The sequence below is a fragment of the Motacilla alba genome, chromosome 6 (genome assembly GCF_015832195.1).
Source record: "Motacilla alba alba isolate MOTALB_02 chromosome 6, Motacilla_alba_V1.0_pri, whole genome shotgun sequence".
Classification (NCBI taxonomy): Eukaryota; Metazoa; Chordata; class Aves; order Passeriformes; family Motacillidae; genus Motacilla; species Motacilla alba.
The window spans coordinates 6,710,572-6,735,139 of NC_052021.1; the positions used below are offsets into that span (position 1 = coordinate 6,710,572).

The following is a 24,568-nucleotide window of genomic DNA, read 5'->3' on the forward strand; positions in this document are numbered from 1 at the left end:
CGAGGAGAGATTGCTACGGCCGCCTCGATTCTGTGACAAAACCAGGCAGGACGTTCAGCAGCTGAGCACTGAGGCTTCCCAATTAGCCATCCTGTAGTGTACTGACAGATGGCTGGTTCTATTTTTGCCTCCCTTACTCCAGGCCCATTCATTCAGTGCACTCCTTTTGATTACACAGACCCATGTGCTGAAAACCTCGTCCCCTCTCTCCTGAGCGTGTCAGCTGGTCTGACAGGAGACATTATCTCTCTCTAAACCACCACTCTAGATCTTCACCATTTGTTTTGTGTCACAGAAGAACAACTCCAGTTTGACTGTGCTCATACTTGGCAGTTCCTGTGAGCTTCAGACCAACAGCTGTTCACAGAAGTGCAAATTTTATCCCTCCCTTGCCCCTGAGCCAGCCCTCCTACAGACCAGCAAGCCAAGCTGGCGAGGAAGGGCATCAGGAGGCAGCAAAAGGCAAGAAAGATCCTGCCCAAGATCTAATAAACATCCCTTTCTAGGTTTTCTCCCTCAAAAGCATAGGTCCCCAGAATGCAATACTCAGCAAGGCCAAAAGCATATGCATAGGCATTATATCCCTTCTCAACTAGCTCAACATTTTCTTCTCATCCCAAAAGTCTTCTAAAACTTTACCTGTATTTTTAAACTAAGAATGTCCAAATTTGTGGAATAAAGAGAACCAGGGTTCAAAAACAAGACCAACATAAGCTGGGTTAGGTTATCTCCAGCATAGCTCTGAGGGACCAAGCTGTGCTCTGTGGGAAAGAGTGGTGGGAGCCCAGCTGAGGGACTCGGGGCTACCTGAGCAGAGCCAGCACCACACACAGCCATTTCTGGAAGGATCTCAGCCTGGAACCCTCTGTTGTTCTGCTGCTTAGGAGAACAGATCTCACATATCTATCTCCTGTTCACTTGCGATCAATGGTCTCATGGAAAAACAGCATCAATAATGAGTAAGCAGCAAAAGATGTGCTCTACCTTTCCAGCCCTGGCCATTAACAAAGACTATCAGATGGCCCAAAATTACTTCACCTTAGTCATGTTGATTTTCACCAGCTGGGAATCTGGCCCAGGTTTCCTCTGGTTCCTGAGGGAAATAAACCATATAGTATCATGGCTGAGCTGACGACGCAGGTAGACCACAATTTCCACAAAATGTGGCTGGAGACAGGATAAGGCTGTTTGCATTGACCAGATGGCACAAGCACCGTTTAGCAAGTGAGGAAAAATCATCCAGCCACAGAGGGCTGCTGCTGGCTTGGTTGGGGCTCTGGCACCAACTCTCTGCACGAACCCCAGCTTTCTAGAGAGTCTGGGAGAAGATGCAGTCCAAGGTGGAGCAGGCAATGCCAGTGACACAGTGGATTGCATATGTTCCCAGGAATACTGAGGGGCAGCCTGGCACTCTAGCAGGGACTGGAAGCTGCAAAGCACATGCAGCCACAGCTATCATTAGAGTTTTGCTGCTTTGGCACATCTTCCTAATTTACTTAATTTCTATTTATGCCATTCTGTTTCTGTTTTGAGCCTTTATCAGATGCTGGCATGCTTTGCGCAGAGCCAAACTTTGGAAGGAGGCTTTGGAAAGAAGCAATTTGTAAGGGGAGGATAAAAAATTGTCAGAGCTGGGAAGGGCCGTTGCCTAGAGAGGGGTGACCACTGTAACTGCCAAAAGGCAACTAGACCAGTCCCTAGGAGTAGGCCATTGCTCTCCTGCCTGGAAATGCAGGTCTCTGAGGGTTTGTGGAATGTACTTGGAGAGTCTGTGAAACTTAATGGGGAAAAACCAACCTTGCTGACAGCAGTTTTCCACACCTGAGTCCAAACCTGCAGTAGAAAATGGAGGGAGAGGTCTGCAAAGCAAGAGAGGTCAAAACCTGCAGCATAAGCATGTTGCAGCTCTGAGGCAGCCAGTAATTGTGTCCAATTTATAAGCACTTCTGAAATAAACCACTTCATTACTGCAGTCATTCTGCAAAGCACAGGCAGGGGTGGGGGGTAACATTCTCTTTTCCTGTGACCCAGTGACGTGCTTGTCACAGCTTGCCTGGGGGACATACAGAGAGAGAGAGCTCCTGAGAAGCAGCTTCGAGGGCAGAGTTACACACACACCGTGTCCGAACAGCGCTGCTCAGCAGCGGTGGTGGTTAAACTCAGAGCTCCAGTACAAGTAGCAGATGAGAAGAACACAGCTGTTGATGTTGACATGTTGCTGGCCTTATGGAATGAAGATAAACAGCTGGAAACGCACACCATGCACTGGGGAATAGGGATCTAGTGAAGAATTTCAGGCTCACTGGAACATCACAGATGAAAGGGCAATCAACTGAGGGTGCTGAATTCTTCCTTTACAAATAATTTGTAGATCCTTTCACTGCTTCTTACTACAATGGATACCAGTCCCCTGGCTTTTGGAAGACACTCTTGGCAAGGCTGCAGGCTTCCAGGCTGACACTATTTCTCTTAGTGAATGATGCAGAATGGATCCATAGATCTTCCTTCTTGGAGGAGCTCGCTTTCTTTCCTCCCCAAACAATTACAGGGTTAGTGAGTGCTCTCCCTGGCAGCTCCAGGCTTCAGACCACACCGCTCCCTACCCATTTCCAAGGCCAGGTGGGCACTGACAGCTGTAGGACATCACTTCAAGTAACTTCCCAGTGGGACCAGCTCCTGAAGGACTGAAAGCCCTTCTAGAGCTACCTTAACACTGGGGAGCTTGTTTCTGTATTTCCATGGCTCCGGTGTTGCACTCTGCCATCAGTCAGCTTTAATTGTTGCGGCTCTGAAGAAAGCCTTTGTTCAGTACAATTGCCTACTCCACAGTGACATCATCCAAGGCTGTGTAAAAAAAGCACAGCCTGGAGTAGTCAGCCATGTGATGATGTATAAATAGCACTGACAGAACAATATTATAAACTCTATTGGTACAGCTGAGATAAAGCTTGCAAGTTGCTGATTCATCTAAGATATTGGCTTTAAGGGATGGCACGAGGTTCAGCTACAATAAACGTTCTCAACTAAAAGCATATTACTTCACCATGAATCAGCTGCTCAGATCTTTCGTTCTTTTCAGAAAAGCACCTGTCTCTTCCTGCTTTGGTTCTCCATTACTGAATACATGAATTATAGGGCCTGATTTTATTTCTGCTTCCTTTATGCTGAAATATGCCACAATCAGAGAGTTCTCTAAGGTTTTATATACACACAGGAAAAGTAAAGCATTCCTAAAACTGCTTGCTGAGTGCTTGTATTTCAATAAACCTGGAAATACTGAACCAAACATCCAACATACCCCGAGTAGGTAATGACTAAGTCATTTTATGGCTTTCAATAAGATCCATGAAAGGTCACCTACATGTCCATGTACAACGTGGTTTTAAAATGGACAAAGTGAAACCTCACACCTTCATGCTGGATCCCCATGGACTGCAGGTGACAGAAGTGAGCTCCACCTAATGTGATTAGTTTGCAATTTGGCACCCATGACTGCACTTACCGGTAACTTACTGAATTTCTGTCTGCCAGAAACTCAAGTCCATCCTGTGTTCCTCCACAGCACAATCCTACACTGTGATCGTCACCCACACGAGCACCAATTACACAGACATCCTGCCCCATTGGAGCAGCTTGCTCAGTACAGGCAGAGCACTTCATCTGCTGCCTGCGTCTCGGCCGCATCAGAGCTGCTCATTCAGGACCATTAAAATGAGCAAGGCTTATACAATTACAGAACTTTATATTAATTTTTAAAACTTGCAGATGTTGCAGTCTGTACATATGGGAATAGTGCCAAACGTTATGATGACAGAAAAGAGTTATATTGGCCAGGGTTTAAAAGTAAGGAAGCCAGAAAAGAAAAATCTCACCCTACCACTACCAAGGCACTGCATGTATATTGCACACAGCTTCTGGTTAGCAGCTTTGCCTTTCTGATAGTGAGTTAATCAGCTAATGTTTTTATGAGCACAAAACCAATAAAATGGTGTGGGGGAAAATGACAATAAAAATCCCTTATTTGCTTTAGATGTGCTTTTATACCCACTAAATCCTCTTTGCTCCGCCCAGAGAAGACATTTCTGCACTGAGTTTCAAACAGCAATGCCAGCACATGATCCTACATATCTGCTGCTTGTGTCAACATCCTTTTCCAGGCTGTGCATCCTTTGGGATGCCGCTGTGCTGCTGTGCAGTGGCTCAGAGAATGTGCAGCTCTTGGGTTATTTTGGCTGAGGCTGCCGGAGGATCAACAGGCCGAGGTGCTTTGCAGAGAGCACTGATGTGACGCTCAGTGATCTGCATAAGCAACATATGTTTTATATTACCAACATCCCCTTTGCATTCCAATTGCATGTCAGTACTGGTAGAGCCCACTGATGTAAGGATCAGCTCCAGCTTTGAAGCTTGGGACGATAACAAAATAACCTGCTATTTGTTTATGTTAGTAATAAAATCTACCATCAACTACTATTTGATTGTGGCCTTGACAAGAAGCCTGGCCAAAGGAAACCTCCTCAGTGAACAGGAGATGAAGGAAGCGGATGGGTTGACTGTGGATTTTCTAAATCTAGTCCAAGAAGTTGATGGTTATGCTTTAAGTTTTCAATTATTTTAGACCCCAGCTTCCCAAAAGACTGCTTGGAGGACTAAGAGAGATTGTAGCATTCACTTTGTCCCTGGATAAAGGCTTTGAGAGATGGTGCAGAGCCAAACACAATTACAGTTTTCCTGAATCCATCAGAAGCAGCCAAGGAGCAAGGGCACTTGCACTGCCTCAGCACAGCAGTCTCTCCCAGTTGCTGTCTTCCCTGGCATCCCTCCCTGCCTCTCCTGTGTCCCTGCCTCTCCTTCTGCCACATGGTCAGCTGTGTGGATTATCCTGTGCCTTGGGGCTGGAAGGATGTGTGCCCTTGTACTGTACTAGGAAGCCATCTGGGGGACTGCAGCTGCATGTGCATCATCACCAGATAGTTCTGAACTGACATTTGTGCCACTGCAACTACAGGCATGGTACATGGGTACAATTGGTACAATTGGTACAATTCCAACTCCTGGCATCTCTTCCCCAGTATCTCCACCCCTGGTGAGCATGGGAAGGTAGTGTTGCCTCACCCAGCCACAGATTTTTCCACAGAGCATTCCAGTAACACCATAGACTCAGGTGTAAGACTTCCAAAATAGCGGTGCAATTCATTCCCATGCCCAGTCCAATGGAACTTTTTTGATTATTTTCGCAGCATTCTGCAAGGGCTGTTTCTTTTCCTGCTGCATGAAACGGAAAAGCTCCTAATGTGTTCCTGAAACGCCTTGTGAAGTTAATGTGACCTATTCTCTATCATCAAGAGAATGATACTGGAACGAAGGAAAGTGCTTTTTTTCCCTCCAGGTTTCTTAATATTCCGTCCTCATATGGCATAAGGGAGTAAACTCTCAATTACACAAAGGCAAATACCAAGAAATCTGTCAAAGCCAATAGAGTTATTCTGGACACCTTAGTAATTTCTCCCTTGGTATGATTCAGTCTCCAAAATCCACTCTGAATATCCTTAATAACTGTTTGCCATTCACCTACATTTTTAGCTCTCTTATAATTCTAACATTTTTCCATGTTTCACAAATAGCTGGAGTCAGTTTTTTTCAGATGATGCTGTTTCCCCGACTTGGCTTCCCTATGAATAACCTCCATCATCACTATGCTACTTTTGCTTGAATGTTTCATTTTTAACAATAAACATCTATCCCAGATGCCTTATTTTCAGCTTCATTAAACGTTTTACTAGTTCATCCTGAGTCATGTCAATATTTACCTTGGACGGGGCTCCATATCCTTTCGTTTCTAAGACCAGAATTCTCCAGACAAGCTTATTGTTCCTGGCTTGACTTCTACAAGTCACAGCTTAAAACTTTTTTTGATGTATTAAACAAGATGCAAATTCACCCAGCCATTTGCTTTGCTGTGTGCTGCCAGCTATGCCTATTCCAAACATCTCTGAGCTGATTCACTTCAACTTCTGTGTACACACAGGCCCCAAACCTACACGCAGTTACTGTGAGGTAATTCCAAAGCCATTTAAAAGCAGCAATTAGCAGTAGGGAAAGCAGCAACCAGACATCAACCTTTTGGGCACAGAACCACAACAGACCATTTCCACTGACCTTTTGCATTGTAGAAAAAGGTGTCAGGAAACAGAAGGGGTTGCCAGGCCCTGCAGGGCTGTGTTGGCCTTCACTGTGCAAACCTGGATGTTCTCCTGGGAGATGGGACTGAGCTTCCTCACTCCAGCTCTCTGCCCTGCTCCTCAGGAGCAGGGCTGACTTGTTCTGAGCCATGCAAGGGACACCTGAGGCATCCCAGCACACTCATCCCCAAGCAGTCCGGAGCTGCTGCCCACAGCCAGGCTGCTCCTCACTGCTATCAGAGCTCCTCATCCTTGCTTCAGGGAAGTTCTTTATTTACAAGACCGCAGGGAGCAAAAGTTTGATAAGCAGCATTTTCTTGATAATTTTCTGGATCTTTACACTGAGTTTATTTCAGGTCCTGTTTCGAAGCAGTAGCAGAAAAGGTAGGTAGTTTGGGTTTCAATACATTTATATTTTAGATCCATGTACTGCCCTGGAATATAACATTTTGAATTTTATATTGGATATAAAAAAGCAAAGGTGTCAAGCTGGGAAAGTGCTTTGAAAATAACAAAGGACTTTATGTGGGATTGTTTGAGGTCATTTTATATGTTGTTCCTGACTGTATTTAAAATATCTCCTTTCAGTTTGAAATCTCTTTTGTCTCTCACTGAAATCAGCAGTGCAGACTTGCAGGGCAGCTGGGCATGCACCACAAAGGGATATACATGGAAAAAAGCACTCAGAGTTTTGGATGCCTCCGAAATGAATATTATACTTGTGCCATCAACCCACACTTGTCAAGAGGTGTCAACATGGCCTAGAGAAGCAGTGAGCCACATTCTTGTGAGAGAGGAGGCAATTTCATATCTTACCAACCTCCCTGAGCTAGGTCAAGGAGATGGCTTTAGATGTTACTCCAGGTGTGCAACAGTTTTCATCAGAAATCCAGGATACCGAGCTGAGTTCCCAGTGTAACCATGTCAGTGATGGCCACACACCACCGTGCAGCAGATACAAGGGGCTAGTTTAGAAATCCCTTGCTCGGGTGCTTTGGCAATAGCAGCACAAGTAAATAATTGATGCAGCCAGCCCACATGCTGTTGCCAACATCCCAGAAAGAGCGCGTCCACACGGGAAAATGAAGGTAATATTTCTGTGCACCCCTGAGCCCACTCCAGCTCACACACTGCTCCCCTGTGCTTTGACCCAAAGGGCTGTACTGCTGACGGGACAGCCGAGGGTTTATTTGGTTTGGAAAGAATTTGCTCAGCTCTACAGAAGAGGTAATAATTTTCCTCTTTTGGTCTAAGCTAGAATCAGAGAGATGAGCTTGAAACAGGGCTATTCAAATTCCCTTCTCTGACCTATGCCCCCTGCACATTCACTCCAGTGAGAAAAAAGCAGCTTGAAGGACCACTGTCTCCCACAAACACACGGAGCCAGCAGATAAAAGGGAATGGTTGAATACTAGATTTAAATGCAAGTTTCATGTTAATGATCACTTACAGAGACCTAATAAATGATTCTGTGCAAGGTATTGTCCGAGGTTTTGCTCTGCAATTTTTGTTTTGCACCTGTATTTATGAACTTTTTCCCCTTAGAGGATAATGTTCAGGTTTTAAAATTTATATTAATCTGTCACTACATTCATCTGTCACTCTTTGAAAGAGCTTCTTTTTTTTAATAAAGTGTCTTTTTTTTTTTTTCATGTGCTGCTATATCAGAATGGAGTATTTAGGATAAGCCCTTTCCACAGCAGTGCTGCACAGGATGGGATGACATGTAGGAAGGCAGATTTTTTATAGCATATGATCTCTTTTGACCCAAACAACTAATCAGAGTTTTAGAGGTTTTATATTTACCCTGGTTGGGGACTGACAAAGGGTCTTCACTGCAAATCTCTCTGCTTAATTTCCAGAGCAAAGAATCCACAAGGGACAGAGGTTTTCCTGATAGACCCCCCGCAAAAGCTCTCAGGGTGGGAGTTGGTTTGGGTTTTTTGTTGGTTTGGGTTTTTTCACTTCTATTTGGCCTGAGGTGCTACTTCAAAAAAACATTATGAATTGCTCCCTTCAGAGCAAAGGTCTTTGACAGGCTGTGCTGGGCACCCGCAGGCGTCTTCTCCCAGCTCTCCTTCCCACCTTCCAGCCAGAGGGTAGCCCGGGCAGCAAGTACCCACCTCCACCTCCCTGTCAGGTGTGGCTGTGAAAATCCCCCTGTGAGGTGCAGCCCAGCCTCCCACCTCTGCCTGGAATATGGACATGCTGAGTGTGCTCTTCCTTGCGACCCAGCTGAAATGACATCAGGTTACTGTGTCCTGATCCATCAGTGTGTTTGCTTCCTTTCCCTCACTCACTGCCTGTATACCTTCAGTTATTGTTATCCTATTATCCTCAATTGTTTTATTCTTTACATCAAAATACCAGCAACTTTTTCTTGCTGCTGAATATGAGCATTTTATTTTCTAACACACTTGAGCTTTACACACAGTATTTCACACAGGGCCCATGATTTCAGTGCTGACTGCAAGACAGAGCCATGCTATCCCACCTGTTTGAGTTCTGTTTTCTCTGTAGCTCTGGGAATTTCCATTTCACTCGTCTTCACTGCCACCAGCCATCCTGCATTTGGCCATATGATTGCTTTCCTCCTAGAACAGAGGGGACAGTCACTCAGCCTGCAGGTCATACCTAGATTATCTTTAATCACTGTGCAGCTTTGCTGACTGCAATCTCATTTCTTCTTTCAGAATGAGGGAAAAACCCTCAACGAAGAGACAGGCAGTCTTTTCACAGATACTTCTGAATTGGTCACAGAAAAAAGGTTCAGGGCTCAATTCTTATTACCAGCCTCTCCAGTGGAAACACAGGGTGACTCCAGTGAAATCAGTGGGACTGCAATGGCGTAGCCAAGATCCATAGCACGACAGAGGTCTGGAAATAGGCTATTCTGAGCATTTCTTTTTATTAGACATCTCATCTCCTGCTTTATGAGTTATTTTGAAGGTTTACTGTATTCAAGCAGGAGTTCAGATTATGAACTTTGATCACTCATGGTTTATTCAATATTTTTAATAAAGTTTGAAAAGGTTCCCTTCCATCAAAGAATGTCCCCTTTGATAAATCAATTGAATTTGATTTTTTCTTCATGGAGAATACAAACCAGTGTACTCCTCTGCCAGTTGTTTACAGGCAGCTTCATAGCACACAATAGAACAATTATTTTCCAAGTAAAAGAGCTGTGATCAGAAATGTTAATAAACTACTCAATACTGCAGAATCTTTTGCTTCCTTAAAAAAAAAATCAAACAAACCACACAATAAAGACATATCAAGCCATTTTTAATACAATCTGCATACTTTCCTATTAACATAGTCAGTGAAACAGAGTTGTCTTAAATGGCCTTCTTCACATTTGCAGCTGTAACAGCTGCAGTAGCAGCTCTGTTGGGCTTGATTTTATTCAGTGTGCAGGATCAACATAAAAATCTAGGCTGAAAATTAAAGGAAGAAAATGTCCCCCTGACAGTCAAGAGAATGATTTTGGTCCAAGAGTATTTCTGGCCAAAAGTCACTTTCAAAAGCAACTTTGTAATTTGTGCCTGGCCTAGTCCTAGTAAGAACTATTATGATTTATTACATTTTCTATGGAACCAGGAGACCCTTTATTAGCCCCAAGGTATTGTATTGAGCTTCAATTATGTAATAGGCATTATTCCACTGAATATCCAAAGCTTTGTAAGAAAGTTTTAGTTCTGGAAAGAAATGTACAAGGTTCTCAAATGATTTCCAGGAAGATCAAACTCCCCCTTTTTTTTTTTTGCTAGTTGAAAGAGGAAAGGTTCCTTCTTGATAGAAATCATGAATAATTTGAATAGATTTTTTTCTGAAGAAAAAAACCCTCCTTTTTCTTTGAAAGCCATTGATAGCTTGGGATTCAAGCAAAAAAAAGAATAAAAGCAGAAATAATAGTTTCTTGCTAGGATAGAACACGATAGGTATGCTGTCAAATTAGCAAGATTTTAATTTAATTATAACTGAGGAGTGCATGTGTGATTTGCCCGCTTGTGAGTGAGGAATGGGGGTCTCCCACATGTGGCAGAGGAGGGGCAGGTCCTCAGCCCTGCTAAGGCCCCCTTGGGGCTGGGTTTGCAGCTGGTGCATGATGCCCCCAGCCCGACTGCCTCTCGAGTGCTCTTCATGATTCAACAACACAGACTACTGATACCTCATCCAATCCCATCTGCATCTCCCAGGTTAACTGCCATCCAATAGCTGGTTAACTGGTTACCTGGCTGCCATAAAATAACTATTACTGGACTGCCATAAAATAACTAATAGCCAGTTATCTAGCATCACCCTCCTTCTATCGTCCCTTGGAGTTTGTTTAAAAAAACCCATAGATTTTAAAAAGCACTGACACCTAAATAAAAATTGATCAGCTCCAAGCAATTTCACCCTTCACAAGCCATTTTACATGATGGAAGGCTTCAGCTCCCAGCTCTCAGAGGCTTCTCCTGCTCTCAATCATGTGTGAATTTTCTTCTGCTCTCTGTCAACAGCAAAACACAACAGATCCTGTAACCACCAGGTAAAAGTCAGTCCAGCTGTTGCCTCTGTTTTTTCTTCTTTTTGAACTAATAACAAATACCCTGCCCCACACAACGCAAATACAACACATACATGCAACAGCTGTTCTGCTTCAGAGTAGCAAAGCCAGTTACTCCAAGGTATTCTCAGAAAATGGAAAAGCAATATTCTTGAGGCTGACAGATTTCTGAAATGATCTTTAATGTATGCTCGGTTGAACAGGTATTTTAGTAAAATGACTCTGTATGCCAGCTGAGAAGAAAGTAGAAAGTAAATCAACAAGCTGTTTTTCAGATAGACTTCAGTATCTCAAAAATTCACCAGTGGGAATGTGCTGCCAAGGTTGCCCCCCCTGCTCATTACAAACCCAGCCAATCCAAACACCACTGCTATGAGTGGGTGACACTACAGCCGTTGCATAGGTGTGCTCGCTTCTATGCTTTGCCCTCTGTGAGAGCGAGGAAAGAAGTGACGGATAATGCATTTTAACCATAACTATGCCATCCCATGGCTATTTCTGCAGTACAAACAAGTTATGTAGGGTTGAGCTGCATTTGCACGTCATTCACCAATTCCACTCAGAGAAGCAGTTAAGCACCCTTATTTTTCACAGTAAGACAAAAGAAGTCGGATTCCCAGTTTATCTTCAAAAACGTGAACTGAAGTAAAATTGCATGTGCAAGCAGCACATTTATTGCATCAAGGGAAATATGGCATCAAGCCAAAACCCGATCTTGTTTGCCACTATGTAAACGATGAGTAAGTCTGCTAGGGTCAGCAGAGCAGCAGAGTCACATGAGTCACAGCACAGTGCTCTTTGGAAAGATTGCTCCATGGCTAAATATACCCCTACAGTCGCTTCAGGAAAAGCTCTGCGTCAACTTCTAATAAATGCTGGCGGTGACGCTGAGCTCTGGGCACTCACAGAGCCAAAAGAATGAACAGGAATTAACAAGTGGCCTTAAAAACATATTGAAGGGAATGGAAGTTTTGTCTGCGCAAGAACTGGAGGATCAGACTTTTGGTAGTGAAAATCATGACCTAATTTTTCCACCACATACATTTAGCCATTCTTTGAGTGGGTCTGGCAGAAAAAAAGAAGTAAAAAAGAACCACTAAACTCAACAGACCAATTTTGTGCAAGTTACCATTCAGCTCTGTGAAAACATGGAGATTGTTTCACTATATTTGTTACCAGGCTTGTCCCAGTAAATGATGACTTGCTCCTCCCAGGGAAATGCCATAATGAATCTACTGTTATCAGTGAGTATGGACAGCCACACCGACACAAGCCACCCCAACACCACATCTCTGTAATTAAGCAAAATAGTAATTCCAATGAATACTTTTTATATCTCCATCTGATACACACAGTGCTGAATCTGGAAAAATAAGAGCTCAATAAACCATAAAAGAAATGCCCTTTGATCTTTTCTTTTTTCAGTGGGGCCATAATTTCGTGCTATTACAACAGAAGTTTCAAGTAACCAAAATTGCTTATCAAATGTATGTTTCAAATGCATTCTGTATCAACAAAGTCCTGAATTAGAAGAGATTTCATAATTCCTTATGAATTGCTCTCCTACCCAGTCTTTCCACTGGAAGCCTGATTAAATGAGTATTATTTCTTCTTAAGTGGTTTTACAGGTCGTTTATCTTAGATTTATGAGTATCAACCTACTTTAGAAGGTATTAGACAGCTTTAACGTTTGACACGTATTCTCTAAATCATTTACAGTGCTCTCCATTTGCACTAGACGATTGGTAATCTTCTCAATATTAGGTTTTATTGACAATGCACCATATAGAGTCCTTATTATATGGTAATGATTTAAGATAGGTGCAGGATTGGGAACTAATAAATCCAAAAGCTCATTTTTGATTGTTGACAGAGAGCTGAGGAATAATGTGCATCCATCTAAATCACTCTGTTTCTCAACACCATCACAGGCACACGTTTAACCTGCTCAGAACGCAATGCAGGGATATGCAAACAGATCCCAATTCTTGCTTTGAGCCTGATGGATTCATGCTTAAAACTCTGTTTTTGCTCAGAGAAGACCCCCAGCAGAAGTGAGGCTCCCCCGTGGTGTGGCAGCCACCTTTCAGCATGTGGGAGTAGCGGGGCTCATCCTGGCTGTCCTGGCTCCTGCCCAGCTCCTCACTGGCTGCTGCTGCTGCTGCCCCAGCCCCAGCACACCCGAGTCACACCACAGTAAATATGCCTAGTGAGATCAAGAAGCATTTTGTCTGAGTAGGGAGTTAGTAAAACTGAGATCACAGGCTTAAAACTCATCCTCATAATTTATATTTGGGAGACAGTATTGAAAGCTGACATATATAACAAAGACATACCTTCATGTAGCCCTACATAATAATAATTTCACAGAAATATTGGCATTGATAGTAGCAGAATTCACTTGAATAATTGATCCCCCTACTTCAATAGAAGATCAGCCCCCATATCTATATTACTCACAGAAAATTAGAGTAGAAGATTAAAAAAAAAAATTAAAGTGAGAGGCTTTGGTAGCAAATGAACATATTTCCACTGAGTTCTACAGAATTAAAATCTCATCTGCAACCCTGTCATTCAAAGTTATGTCTTTGAAATGCAGTCAGGAGATCTGTATCAGTCCTGCTTTTGTAGTATGTCACTGAAAATGGCTTCTGGGGCATCGGAACTGCATGATCCAGCAATTTGTTAAGTTGAAATGTGAAATTTCAAAAAGAGGCTGGAATGGTCTCAGAGCAAAACCAACACAAAAATCTGCATCCCTCTTTTATCCAGACAGATGCCGGGTAAGAAAACTCTAATGAAAAACTGGGGTTAGTGGCGAAAGTGCCCTGTGACAGCTGCATACCAAAACTGCCAACAGCAGGGAAGCACAGCAAAGGGGTGTCTTCCTCTCACCTTGATCATTCAGAAAACACCCCAAAATCCTAACTCAGGCTGGAGGCCTCTCAGGCTCACTCTGCTGTTTACAAACGAGTCAGTAACAGAGGAAGTGCTGCTACTGAGCCCCCCAGGCTCCAATCAACGTAAAACACCTTGTTTGAAGCAAAGCATTGCTGTTGAGACCTTGTCTTACTTCGGTGAGAACAGGCACAGATTTACTGGAAAAATAAAGAGAAAAATAAACCAAAACCAGTATCCTCCCAAATCAGGGCTTCCCAGGGACATACACACACTTCTGCCATCATCATAAGGGAGCATGTGCAGCCTCCCCACCTACCCATTAGCAGGCAATTTTCTAACACACTGCCAAACAGCAGAATTACCACAAGTTTCACTTTCCTTACCAGCAGAGCTAACTGCATTCTGAAATGTGCTATCTACATATTTTTAAGCTTGTTTCATTCACTCTGTTCCTAAATCAGCAAAATTTAGCAATCTTCAACATCTCCCTGCCATGAGTGAAATTTCTTTTACTACTGGAAAGGAGGGAGAAGGTCAAGAAGGCTTGGGAAAATTTGTTAGCATGATCTGTAATATGAATTTGGCAGTAAAGAAATTGAGAACATTTCTTTGGAAAACAATCAAAGGGCAAAGTTTCCTCTCAGAGCTGTGTGGTAATTCACGACTTACATGCTCCAAGGAAACTTGCTGCTTTGATGATTAGAATAGCAAACTATTTGCTGTCTGCCTGACTGACCAAAGATGGTCATTTTTCCTCCCTTTGTCAGTATCTTTCTGTCCAGGCAGGGCCACTTGTGTGTCCCTTGACACACAGATGAAGACTGAATGATGCATCTCTGCTCAGGAGGATTAATCCAAGTTAGATATGGCACAAAAAGAAGTGACAAACAGTAACAGGGCATAAATGCTGGCTGAGTCTTGTAGAGACTGACAGATGCTTTCTCTTACCTAGGTCTCAGCTGCTCCTGCTGTACACAAAAAGTCAGTGTCTTCCTGGATATCCACTCCCAAGACACACAAGCCACCAATACAGCTGAGGATCTTGAAAGCCACCGAGCTGAGGAAATTTGAGCCTTCAGTATCCACTGCAGCTGGAGCTCATTGACAACACAAAAATGACAGTGAGGAACTCATTATTGCCATTGAACAGTATGGTGGGCAGGAGCACAGCTGAGGTCAAAAAAGGACTAGACAAACTCTGATTTCAATCCATGGGTGTATACTCTGGCTCCACAAGTTCCTAAAGCACCAGTCCATGGAAGGGGTATGCCCTTAGGATGCCCTGTTCCGATGCTCTTTGCTAAGCATCTCCCACAGCCAATGCCAAAGGCTGGATGATACTTGGGATAATTGGATCCTCCTCTACCTAGATAAGACATTTTTTATGCTACAGTCAATGCAATCATAAAAATAGACATGAAAATTGTCTTGGCTGAAGTTTAAAAGATGTAAGATTCAAATGTCAAGAAAATGTTGTATGAAAGATCTTCAGAAATGGCTGGAAAGAGAGAAATGAAAACTTTTGAGATACTCATGTAGACCAACCTCAGTGAAGGGAGGCAAAATCCTGATGCCACCTTTGCAGTCACCAGAGGAACAGGCTCACCTTAAAAGCTGCTGAAAGCAACCTCCAGAGGCTCCCACCATGAATGATCATGCACATCAGCATCCTGAAGTGATACAGCTCCACCAGCCTTTCTCCAGGAACACAGAAGTACCATGCTCATTTAGGAGAACAACTTTCTTGGACCATTCTTCCTCAAGCCCTCCTAATGTCAAGGCCACAGGTCTCCCCTCTTGTTCTCTCTACCCTATCTGGGTGGTGTGCTTACAACAACTCACCTTTTCCTTTTCTGTTCTTTGAGTCAGCTGCAGAAACATTCACAAACACATTAAAAATAAACACAACTCCCAGCAGGCCTGGTGAGTGAAGAACTGTGCATGAACAAACCTCCCGTTTAGTGCAGCCTCTGTTGAGTCAAGGACAGCACAGGCTTTAGAGCAGCACTACTGCATTTAAAGCAGTCCACTGTGTAAAATGTCAGGTTGTTTCTACTCTGGAAATATTTTACATTCCATTCTTTCTGCAGCATTACTAATTCCATGTCCTCATTAAGGCTCTGCATCTGAATGGGACTCGCAATTATATGAGTCACTGCAACTATCCTTTGATGATTTTTTTTTTTTGGTACATGTGATCTGAATCCACAACTGCTGGAGCCCAAAGCTTGCTCTGCACACTCAAAGCGCCACACAAAATGGGCTGAAACGCTCATTCCAAACGTTCAATTTGGAGCTGCTCGCGGCAAGCAGCACAGTGTTTTGTCACTGCTGTCACTTCCTTGTGAAGGGTGGTGGAGAAGGAGAGGGGATTTCACCTTGAACACAGCCCTCCCTAGACTGCCAGCTGACAGAACTTTGTTGGTCTCTCTTCTACCCATTTTGGGTCAGCCCAAGACCAAACCTGTGCTCCAGAGGCTTTTCAGGTAAGTACAACACGCCCATCTGGATGAACATGTTTGAGTGGTCAGCTGGATCATGTGCTGAAGAGCCTGACTGAAACAGGCCAGCGCTGACTTTGCCCATGTTTTGTGGTCAGGTTGGCAGTGTAGGTTATTGAAGAAAATGTCTTATTCTCACTTACAAAAAGCTGAATTTGAAGCCTAGGCACAGTGGCTTTTCTAGGAAAACAATTTTTCTAGGAATGCCAGTTACAATTTTAGGAAAGAAACAGTGTGGCAATTTTCAAATTCAAATCAAAATTCGGTGCAAAAGAGGAGAAGAAAGGCTTGAGCAGAAAAGGTCATGACAAAAAACTATAAAACAGGTAAAAAACTGTCTTCTCTTTTTGTCTCCTCTCCCATCACTTTCAAGCCAGCTTCTTACTAGAAAAGCTGCTTCCTATCTAAACTTCCATCACACTGTCAGTGTAATGCAGAAAAGCACTGCCTGAAAATAGAGCTTTTCTTTTACCAGAGGATAATTACTAGTTGTGCACTGTCTCATTATAAAATGCTAGCACAGACCAGGATTTTGCCATGAAGATGCTAAAAAGCATCAATATTATACCTTATATAGGAGAAACTATCCTGTTTCACCTGTCCTCTGCCCCTGGAAAACCACAACTTCTCTGGCAGACAAGGTAGAACACAACATCTCTTCCCTTAATTTCTACAAGATCTATCTGCTTTAAATTGAGAGCTCTGTAGGGTGGGAACCTGATAAGAGCTATGCTATGTATGTGCATTGTAAAGAACTTTGTTAGATCAACAGTGTGGCAAAAAAACCCCAAAAAGCTCAAAGATAGTAATAGCAAAGCCTCAAGTGTAGGTCCAAGGAATGACAGCATAATTATTTTTAGAGATGACTACAGCAGTAACTCAACATGACATGAGAGACTGGAGAAACAGCAAGCTTGATTTAAACCAATGGGAAAGCCAGGAATACAGAATGGAGACTGTTCCTAATGCACCATATTGCATCTGAACATTTTGTTCCTACCCATCTATCCAAAGCATGATGTTTTGCATTTCATATTAACATTCTGAAGACATTAAAGAATTCTTCAATTTGATGTTCATATGCTGTGTCAGAACTCACACTCCGACTGCTTAGAGAGATGCTATGTCTACCTTTTACTCATCTTCCCTCCCTCAGGCTCCTAACCATCCTCCTTCCCACTCTCAAAAAATTCCAGGGTCTATTCTTTATTGGTAGCATTATTTAGCTCAGCAGAAAGTTGGTTACGAAAACAGTTTGTGGGATTTGGACTTCACTCTGGATTTCTGCACTACCTCAGCTGTTATGCATATGTACTAAGATTGACTGCTAACAAATCATCACAGTAATACTTGAGGTTCATGTACTATTTCTCATCTTCAAAGCACTTCAAAATTTCCCAGAGGTTTGACAAAATCTGGGAGAGGGAGAAAGAGCTATGGGCAAAAGTCTTTGTTTAGCATTGGTCTTAATATAAACCATAGTTAGTCCCTTTCAGTTTAGCACTACAGCAGGAATGTTGCAGCCCTCAGATTTAGGTCTGAAGTGCTAAACAATGCTAAATTGCCAATGACACATTTTCACTAAGAAGTATTTTAAATACTCTTTGTCATATGGACAGCTCTCTCCAAAAGTTCTGTTCTCACCTTTAGTTCAAAACCAGGGAAATGGTGACATTAGCATAATGTCTTGGGAGATGGATTTATGTATCAAAATAAAGGACATTCTGATTTCAGAAAGTTTTGTTAACAAAAAAATCATATTTCATGGGAATAAAACAACAAAGAACATAACCAGGAACCAAAATATTTTTTTAAAGGTAAAACTAATAATGCCTCAATAATTCCTTCATTTCTCAAAGCAGTACAGTCAGTTTTTAATGGCTGAAAGGAAGCTCTCAATAGTTTTCTGGCCAGCACCGGAAACAGCAATCAAGAGAACTTGGAAGCAAATCATTACAGGCCTTACTTCTCCTTATCATGTACCAGGGGAAGAATTTTTCTCAGTGCACGAGACCAAGTAAAATGCCCTGTCCCTTCAACCAGCGAACCATTGTTTTGCAGGAGCTCCGTGCCCACGCTGGGCACGCACTTTGCAGAGCACACCCAGGCTCCTGGTGCCCAGGCACAGCTACTGGGTGTCAGCTGTGGGACCACATCCTGCTGGGCCCATGGGAATGACCCTTCCGGCTGCACGCTCAGCGCTGTGCCCACCAGGAGCAGCCCCTGAAAGTCAGGCAGCATCAAATCAGGCCTTTTAGGAGAACTGCTACAAGCTGTTTTCTTCTTTGGACTGGCTGAGTCAGGCTTGCAAATTTTATTCATTTACCACCACCAAAAAATGAGTATGAAATGAAACAAAATCTAACTTTCTGCTTAGTGGTAAACAAATATGGAAATGCAATGAATAAAATACTCTGTTTCTCATGTATTCCACTAAACATGCAATCCAACCCAGCCTTTATGCTCCAAAGCAGGACTTGTATTTCACATGCTTTCTAGGGCACAGAGTTCTGTGACACAACAAATACAGGCTGCAAGTCTGAAACATAGATGTTCAACCGGTTCTTCTGAGGTCGTTTATTTGGTTGGATTCCTTTTGAGCATGTAACATTTCTATAATGTCTGACAAAATATGGAAACATTCTCAGATGAAAGGATACATGCATTCCAGAAAATAAACCACTGAAATCTAAAGAAACTCTTCTTGGAATACTTAAGTGCAAACTCTTCAGTTATGCAATTTTAATACAGTGGAAAGAAAGAAGTGTAAGCTATTAAATTTTTTTAAAAGCTTAGGAAGCAAATTAAAACAAAATAACATACGTATTATTAATGAATAGCTACAGTGCAAGGTGCGTAATTACATGTTAATTAAATTCTCTCCTTGTTATAGCTACAGTGCCTCAAAATAATGTTTTCCCTCTATGTATTTTCCTTGTAGCAACATTTCCTGAAAAAAACCATAGGTGTAAAGCAGAAACTGTTAAGTATTTCACAACTGGGAGAATGAAACTGCAGCTTTTTTTTTTTTTTAAAGTTAGAATTTAGAACTGTATTCAGAAATAAACTGAACTTCAATATGTTTTACTGTGTCCTATCTTCAACTTCAGTCTAAACTAAACAACAACGCTGGCAGAACACCGTTAATTTGAGGAACTGGGATGAAATACTTCCAGGTAAATGTTAACAGAACCATTTTCCTCTGTAACAAAAAAAATTTGGTTCAGGTAGTGAGCTAGCCTCTGTATGTGCCATCCCCTACTGCCCAATTCCTGCAAAACCCAGCATCACCCTTCTTATCTGGCTATTTAGGACTTTTCAATTTTTCTCTTCTCCAAGTCTAAGCGTCTTCCTGTATTTGCAGCTTTTCATTTAAGTCCGCCTGTAAAGAAAATCAGAAGAAAGAAGTGGTTATGATGGAGCTATCTTAGGCTGCACATTGTCTTTGTGGTTTTGACACAGCATGGAGCAGCAAGGCAGACATTATCCTCCACACCTTCCTGTTTTGCAGACAGAACGGTGTTGCCGTCTGTCCTTACGCGATAACGCGTTATCACATTGCCGCGCACGATTCCGATGGATGGCACGGCTGCCGCGAGCAGGAAGTGATCTGGGACAGCCATTCCTCACGTAACCTCGTCTTGGGAGATAGGCTAATTCTCCTGTATTCTCAGACAGCCTTTACCAATAGACACCAAATCAGAAAAATTGCTTTGGGACCTGGTTGTTGCTACTGTTTGCCTTTGCTGCAGATGTTTGTTCTCTAGTGTAATGTGTTTTATTGAAGCAGTGCTGGAATTAAAAAGCATTACTGAGAATGAACAATAAAAAACCGTATTTCTGTGATGCTGCTTGTCTGTCTTAATTACAAACACAATTATGAATATGCATCTCATTCTGGAAATCCAAACTGCTGTAGACATTGAGTGTTTAATTTGCAATGTAACGTTTGTGGGGAAGGTACAGGGGTTGTGATGTATTCTAATGAAATCTTTGGCAGTGCTAATGCATTGCAATCTCTGATTGTATGGCATTTGGAAATGTGGGATCACTGGAAAAAAGGCCACAAACACTGGTGTTTTATGTGTAATCTATGTATATTTTTCAGTATGAGCATTGATCACTGCAAAAATACAAGAGAAATGGAAGGAGTGCAATGACAGTATTTCTAAGAGTCATAAAGTTTTGTTCAAACAACTGGGACAGGCTCACGGGTCTTTTACAGACTCTACATTAACTGTTCCAAAACTCTGAGTTACACTCTTAATGGAATTCAGGTAATTTTGATAAAGCAAATGGATTTGCACCAGAAGCACTTCAGTAACTTGACATTGTAGGAACTTTGTGGCTTGCCAGTCCTAGAAATCCCTATTAATATATCAATGGGTAACCACAGCTGAAATGTTTTCAGAGTTCTCAGTAGCTCAGATTAGAACCAAAAGGCTGGAATTTCTCTCTCAACTTTTCATCTTTGGAGATGGTCTTTACCATATTCAATCCAAGTATCAACAAATATGTCTTCATCCCTTTATGTGATGGGTATACTCGGTTGCTGGAACAGTGATCCTCTAGGCTAATCAACTCCCAGCCTCTCCAGATGCCTTTTCTTCTCCAGTTTTTACACACCTCTGTCTCTGGTCCTACCTCCACTGAAAATCATCTGCCACCACTTTGCTGTGGTGGCTGCTGAGACACTGAGAGTCAGCACCGTGATACCTGACTAAAAGTTATTTTCTAGACTCAATTAGAGCAACAGCTGCCTTGTTAATGCATATGTTGAGACATAATGCAGATTGTGAAACCATATTTCACAAGTAACAAAAAATGGTATGAGTTTGAGCATGAATCAGGTAAAAATCCAATTATAAGATTTCTTGGGACGGTCAAGAAGCTGAGAAAACAGGTGAAAATGATACACTGGTGAAAGAATTAAAACCTCTGGGGAAATTATTTTCTTTGTATACAACCAGAGTTACAAAAAAAAAAAAAAAAAAGCACATTTTCCTCATCTGTGCAGTCTTGAAAAAACCTCTTAGCACTGATGTTAATGGCATGAAGGTCAAGTGAAAAACAGGTATTTACTCTTTTTTATTGATAGGGAGAGGAATGAGATAACACAGGCCAGAGATTCCCTCCCATTTCTAAAGACATAATGAAATGGAATATGAACTCAAATAGATTGATCTAATGAGCTAATCTATTCTAATTCATATAAGAATTAATTTAATAATTCTAATTCATATTCCTTACCAATGCATAGTCCAAGTAAAGCAATTTACCAATACCATAGTATTTTCAGATAATATTAGGTATTTATTAAACTGCTGCTTAGTCAATAGTGTCTAACATGCTGTATCTGAAGTTCAAAGTGCTTAATGCCACCTGGTTGTCGCCAGTAAGACCAAATTCCAGCAGCTCCTTGGTACAAATCAGTTCTAGCAAATCTGTTCTTAGGCTTTCAATCATTTCCTGTTAATTCCAGTGACAGCAGCTTCCTTCCCCACCACGAACCTCACAGAAAGAAATCATGGACCCCTCCGAGTCTGAAGACTACACACTGACAGCTGATCTGTTTCATTAAGGCAGCTCTTGTGTAGTCACACACCTACCAGACAAAGCCTAAAATTGGCATTAAGTGAGTCATTTCTTACACAAATTGAAGGATGTGTGACATAGATGCATCTAACAATTTATATTAAGCACACATTGCATATACTCCAGCACAGCAGCTGGTCCTGAACTCCTAAGAAGGAATTTTATCACTGACATCACTGAGAGCAGGATTTGGCCTGTGTTTTTGACACATAGCAAGGCTGAAGATATATGTTGTCATATTACTGAGTATTTTTTATCTTATCATATGTAAGCTGACTAAACTAGGAGTTATTTATAGAGGCTAATTCACATTTTTACAGCATATGGATGCGCTTTTTGCCAGCTTTAGCACAAACACAGTTTATATTCATTAAGTCTGAGCTAGCTAATTAACCATAGACAGAATTAGTGAATAGCTTTCTAGTAATAGTACCTCAAGGTTGCCAATAATTTCATTTGGGATTTCACACACTGCAGACTTCTCATCTTCAGCAGTGACTCCAGCTACAGCATCCGCCTCGGAAGACACTGCCTCTGGACAGGGCTCTTGCAGGCAATCCCCCTGGTCAGACCTCTAGCAGAAACCAGCCAGAGGAAACACTGAGTTAGAACCCACTCCAGCCCTCTCTGAGACCCAGCAGCACCAGCACAAAGAGAGGCAACAACACACAAAGCTGCTTTTGGGAAGCACTGCCTTGACAGAGACCATCGTGGGTGTCTCACACTGCCCAGGCCACATCCTCCCACAGGGCGAGAGCCCAGATGGGCTCACTCAAATAAATGTCCTCTGCTGACTGATTAATGCATTAAAAGCCTTTTCATTCAATCTTAGAAGAGAATGCACGCTATGTTCTAGAGAATAAATGCCATCAGTGACTGAGATCCAATGGAAATTCATAGAAAAATAGCTTAAAGCCCCCTCCCCCCCAATAAACTAAAAGGAACAAAACTGTACCTGAGATCCTATTGCTGAAGCTGAGGGGGAAACTGCAGGTTGGTCAAGTTCAGTCTCATTCTGGTAGTATTAAATAGAAAAAAAGAAAAAAGAAGAAAGTAATTTATGTTTAATTATTGCTCAGAGGTTTCTTGCAGGTTTTTTTTTTAATGGAAATGACATGGTTGGCAAACAGCAAAAAACAATATCTTTTCTGTTACTATCCAGGTGCTCAGAACTGGAAAGCATTCTGAAAATTATTCTAGATCAGCTTTAATTTCTAGTTGCATCTCAAGGGGCCCTCTTTATAATGCTTGGAAAGAACAGATGATTTTCATAATTTCATAACACTACAGCTTCTTACTCATGTGGATAATTACGTTTAGAAAACACAGTGCTTAGGTAACATTCTGTCTTCCCACTGCAAATTTGTCACTTCTGAACAGGGACACTCTTGCAGTTTAGAATTGCAGGGGAGTATCAAAGGAATCAGTTGGAGTGAAGTTGCAGTGACACTAAATCAAATAAGGCCCTAAGGAAACTATTTTAATATGTAACTATAATTTAAGAGTTGCTAATGGTCCAAGTTTTGCTGCTTCTTCTTGTTCCTTTGCTGTGACCGTGGGAACCTCACTGCAGAGAGGGGGACCATGGGACCTGCAGCTCCAGGAATGCTCTGACAAGGGCATGGCTTTTCCCACTTGGAGCAGCTGCATGAAGCACCAAGTCCATGCTCAGGTTCTCAGGAGTGATGCAGAAGACAGCCCTGTGTCCTCGAAAGGGACGAGGCTTTGTGTCCTACTTTAAAAAAATGGATGACAGAAAACATCTGTGCCAAATAGGGCGAAAAAAGGCATTTAAAGCAAGCAAGGAGCAGGGTACAGCACTGAAATGGTGTGTTTGGGGCCTCTACAGGGGAAGTGCCCATCGAGAATACGAGGCAGATGTTCCAGTTCTGAGTCAGCGATTACAAACAGGATTTTGCTTGGATGGTGTAAGTAAACGACATTAATTCACATCAGGGTAATTGCAATTCCCATAAATTAATTTCCTCATACTTTTGAAATTCTAGCTAGCTTGATATTTGGGTCATTTAGTTACTTGCTACAGTTAACATGCTGAAAACATTAAAGCTTCTATACATCTGCAGAAGTGAACTGAAAATACAAAGTTAGACCTAGCCACTTCATTACAATAAAAATCTCTTTTGTAGCCCTAAAAGCTATTCAGAACTTCTGTTTGGACTCTGTCACTACCTCCAAGTTCCCTGTTACGTGTGAGCTCAGTAAAGTAGGTAGATAGCATTAGCCCATGTTTATAAGAACCTAACAGGCCGACAAAAGATTTGCAGATTATAACTGAGGACAAAAACAGAGTTATAGAAGCATTTTCCTTTATCACTTGTAATTCAAATTTTCAGCACTTTGTCAGTGCCTACATACTCACAAAAGAAATAGTCAGAAAGTTTGTGCTTGGAATCAAAATGAAAAAATTGACTCAAATTATATTTATTTCAAAAACAAAGACACTTTGTTTTCAAATTCTATTTTTTAAAAAAAATGGAGCTTTTTAAATTTAGCAACTATCTCAATTTTCTTACCTTATATTTTCTTATTTAAAATATTAGCTGAAGTGGATGACAATTCAAACTTACTTTCTGTTTCCTTAAAATAATATTTTTTTGCTTAGTAACCTATTCAGTAAAAATGTATTTTTGATTTAGATTAAATTATCATTCCATTTATTCTCTCCAGTCCAAACTAAAAAAAAAAACAAAGTCAAATTATGTAATAAAAATAGACCATGTTTTTAGAACCAATTCCAAGCCAATCAAATACACTTTTGTTGCATGGATAAGATTTTCAGAGGTTCTGTTTTTCTGAATAATATTTTTACTTCACTG

At 41.8% G+C, this 24,568-nt stretch overlaps 1 protein-coding gene across 1 annotated transcript in view; it reads right to left on the reverse strand.

Moving 5' to 3' along the window:
- Nucleotides 1-18,698: 18,698 nt before the first annotated feature.
- Nucleotides 18,699-24,568, reverse strand: part of CABCOCO1 (ciliary associated calcium binding coiled-coil 1) — a 47,951-nt gene continuing 42,081 nt past the window's right edge. Inside the window, exons 6-8 of the mRNA XM_038141336.1 lie at nucleotides 22,687-22,746; nucleotides 22,165-22,305; nucleotides 18,699-19,518 (exon numbers count right to left, since the gene is read on the reverse strand). Of these exons, the coding sequence (XP_037997264.1) occupies nucleotides 19,477-19,518; nucleotides 22,165-22,305; nucleotides 22,687-22,746 (243 nt within the window). The 3' untranslated portion in view covers nucleotides 18,699-19,476. The remainder of the gene's footprint in view (nucleotides 19,519-22,164; nucleotides 22,306-22,686; nucleotides 22,747-24,568) is intronic.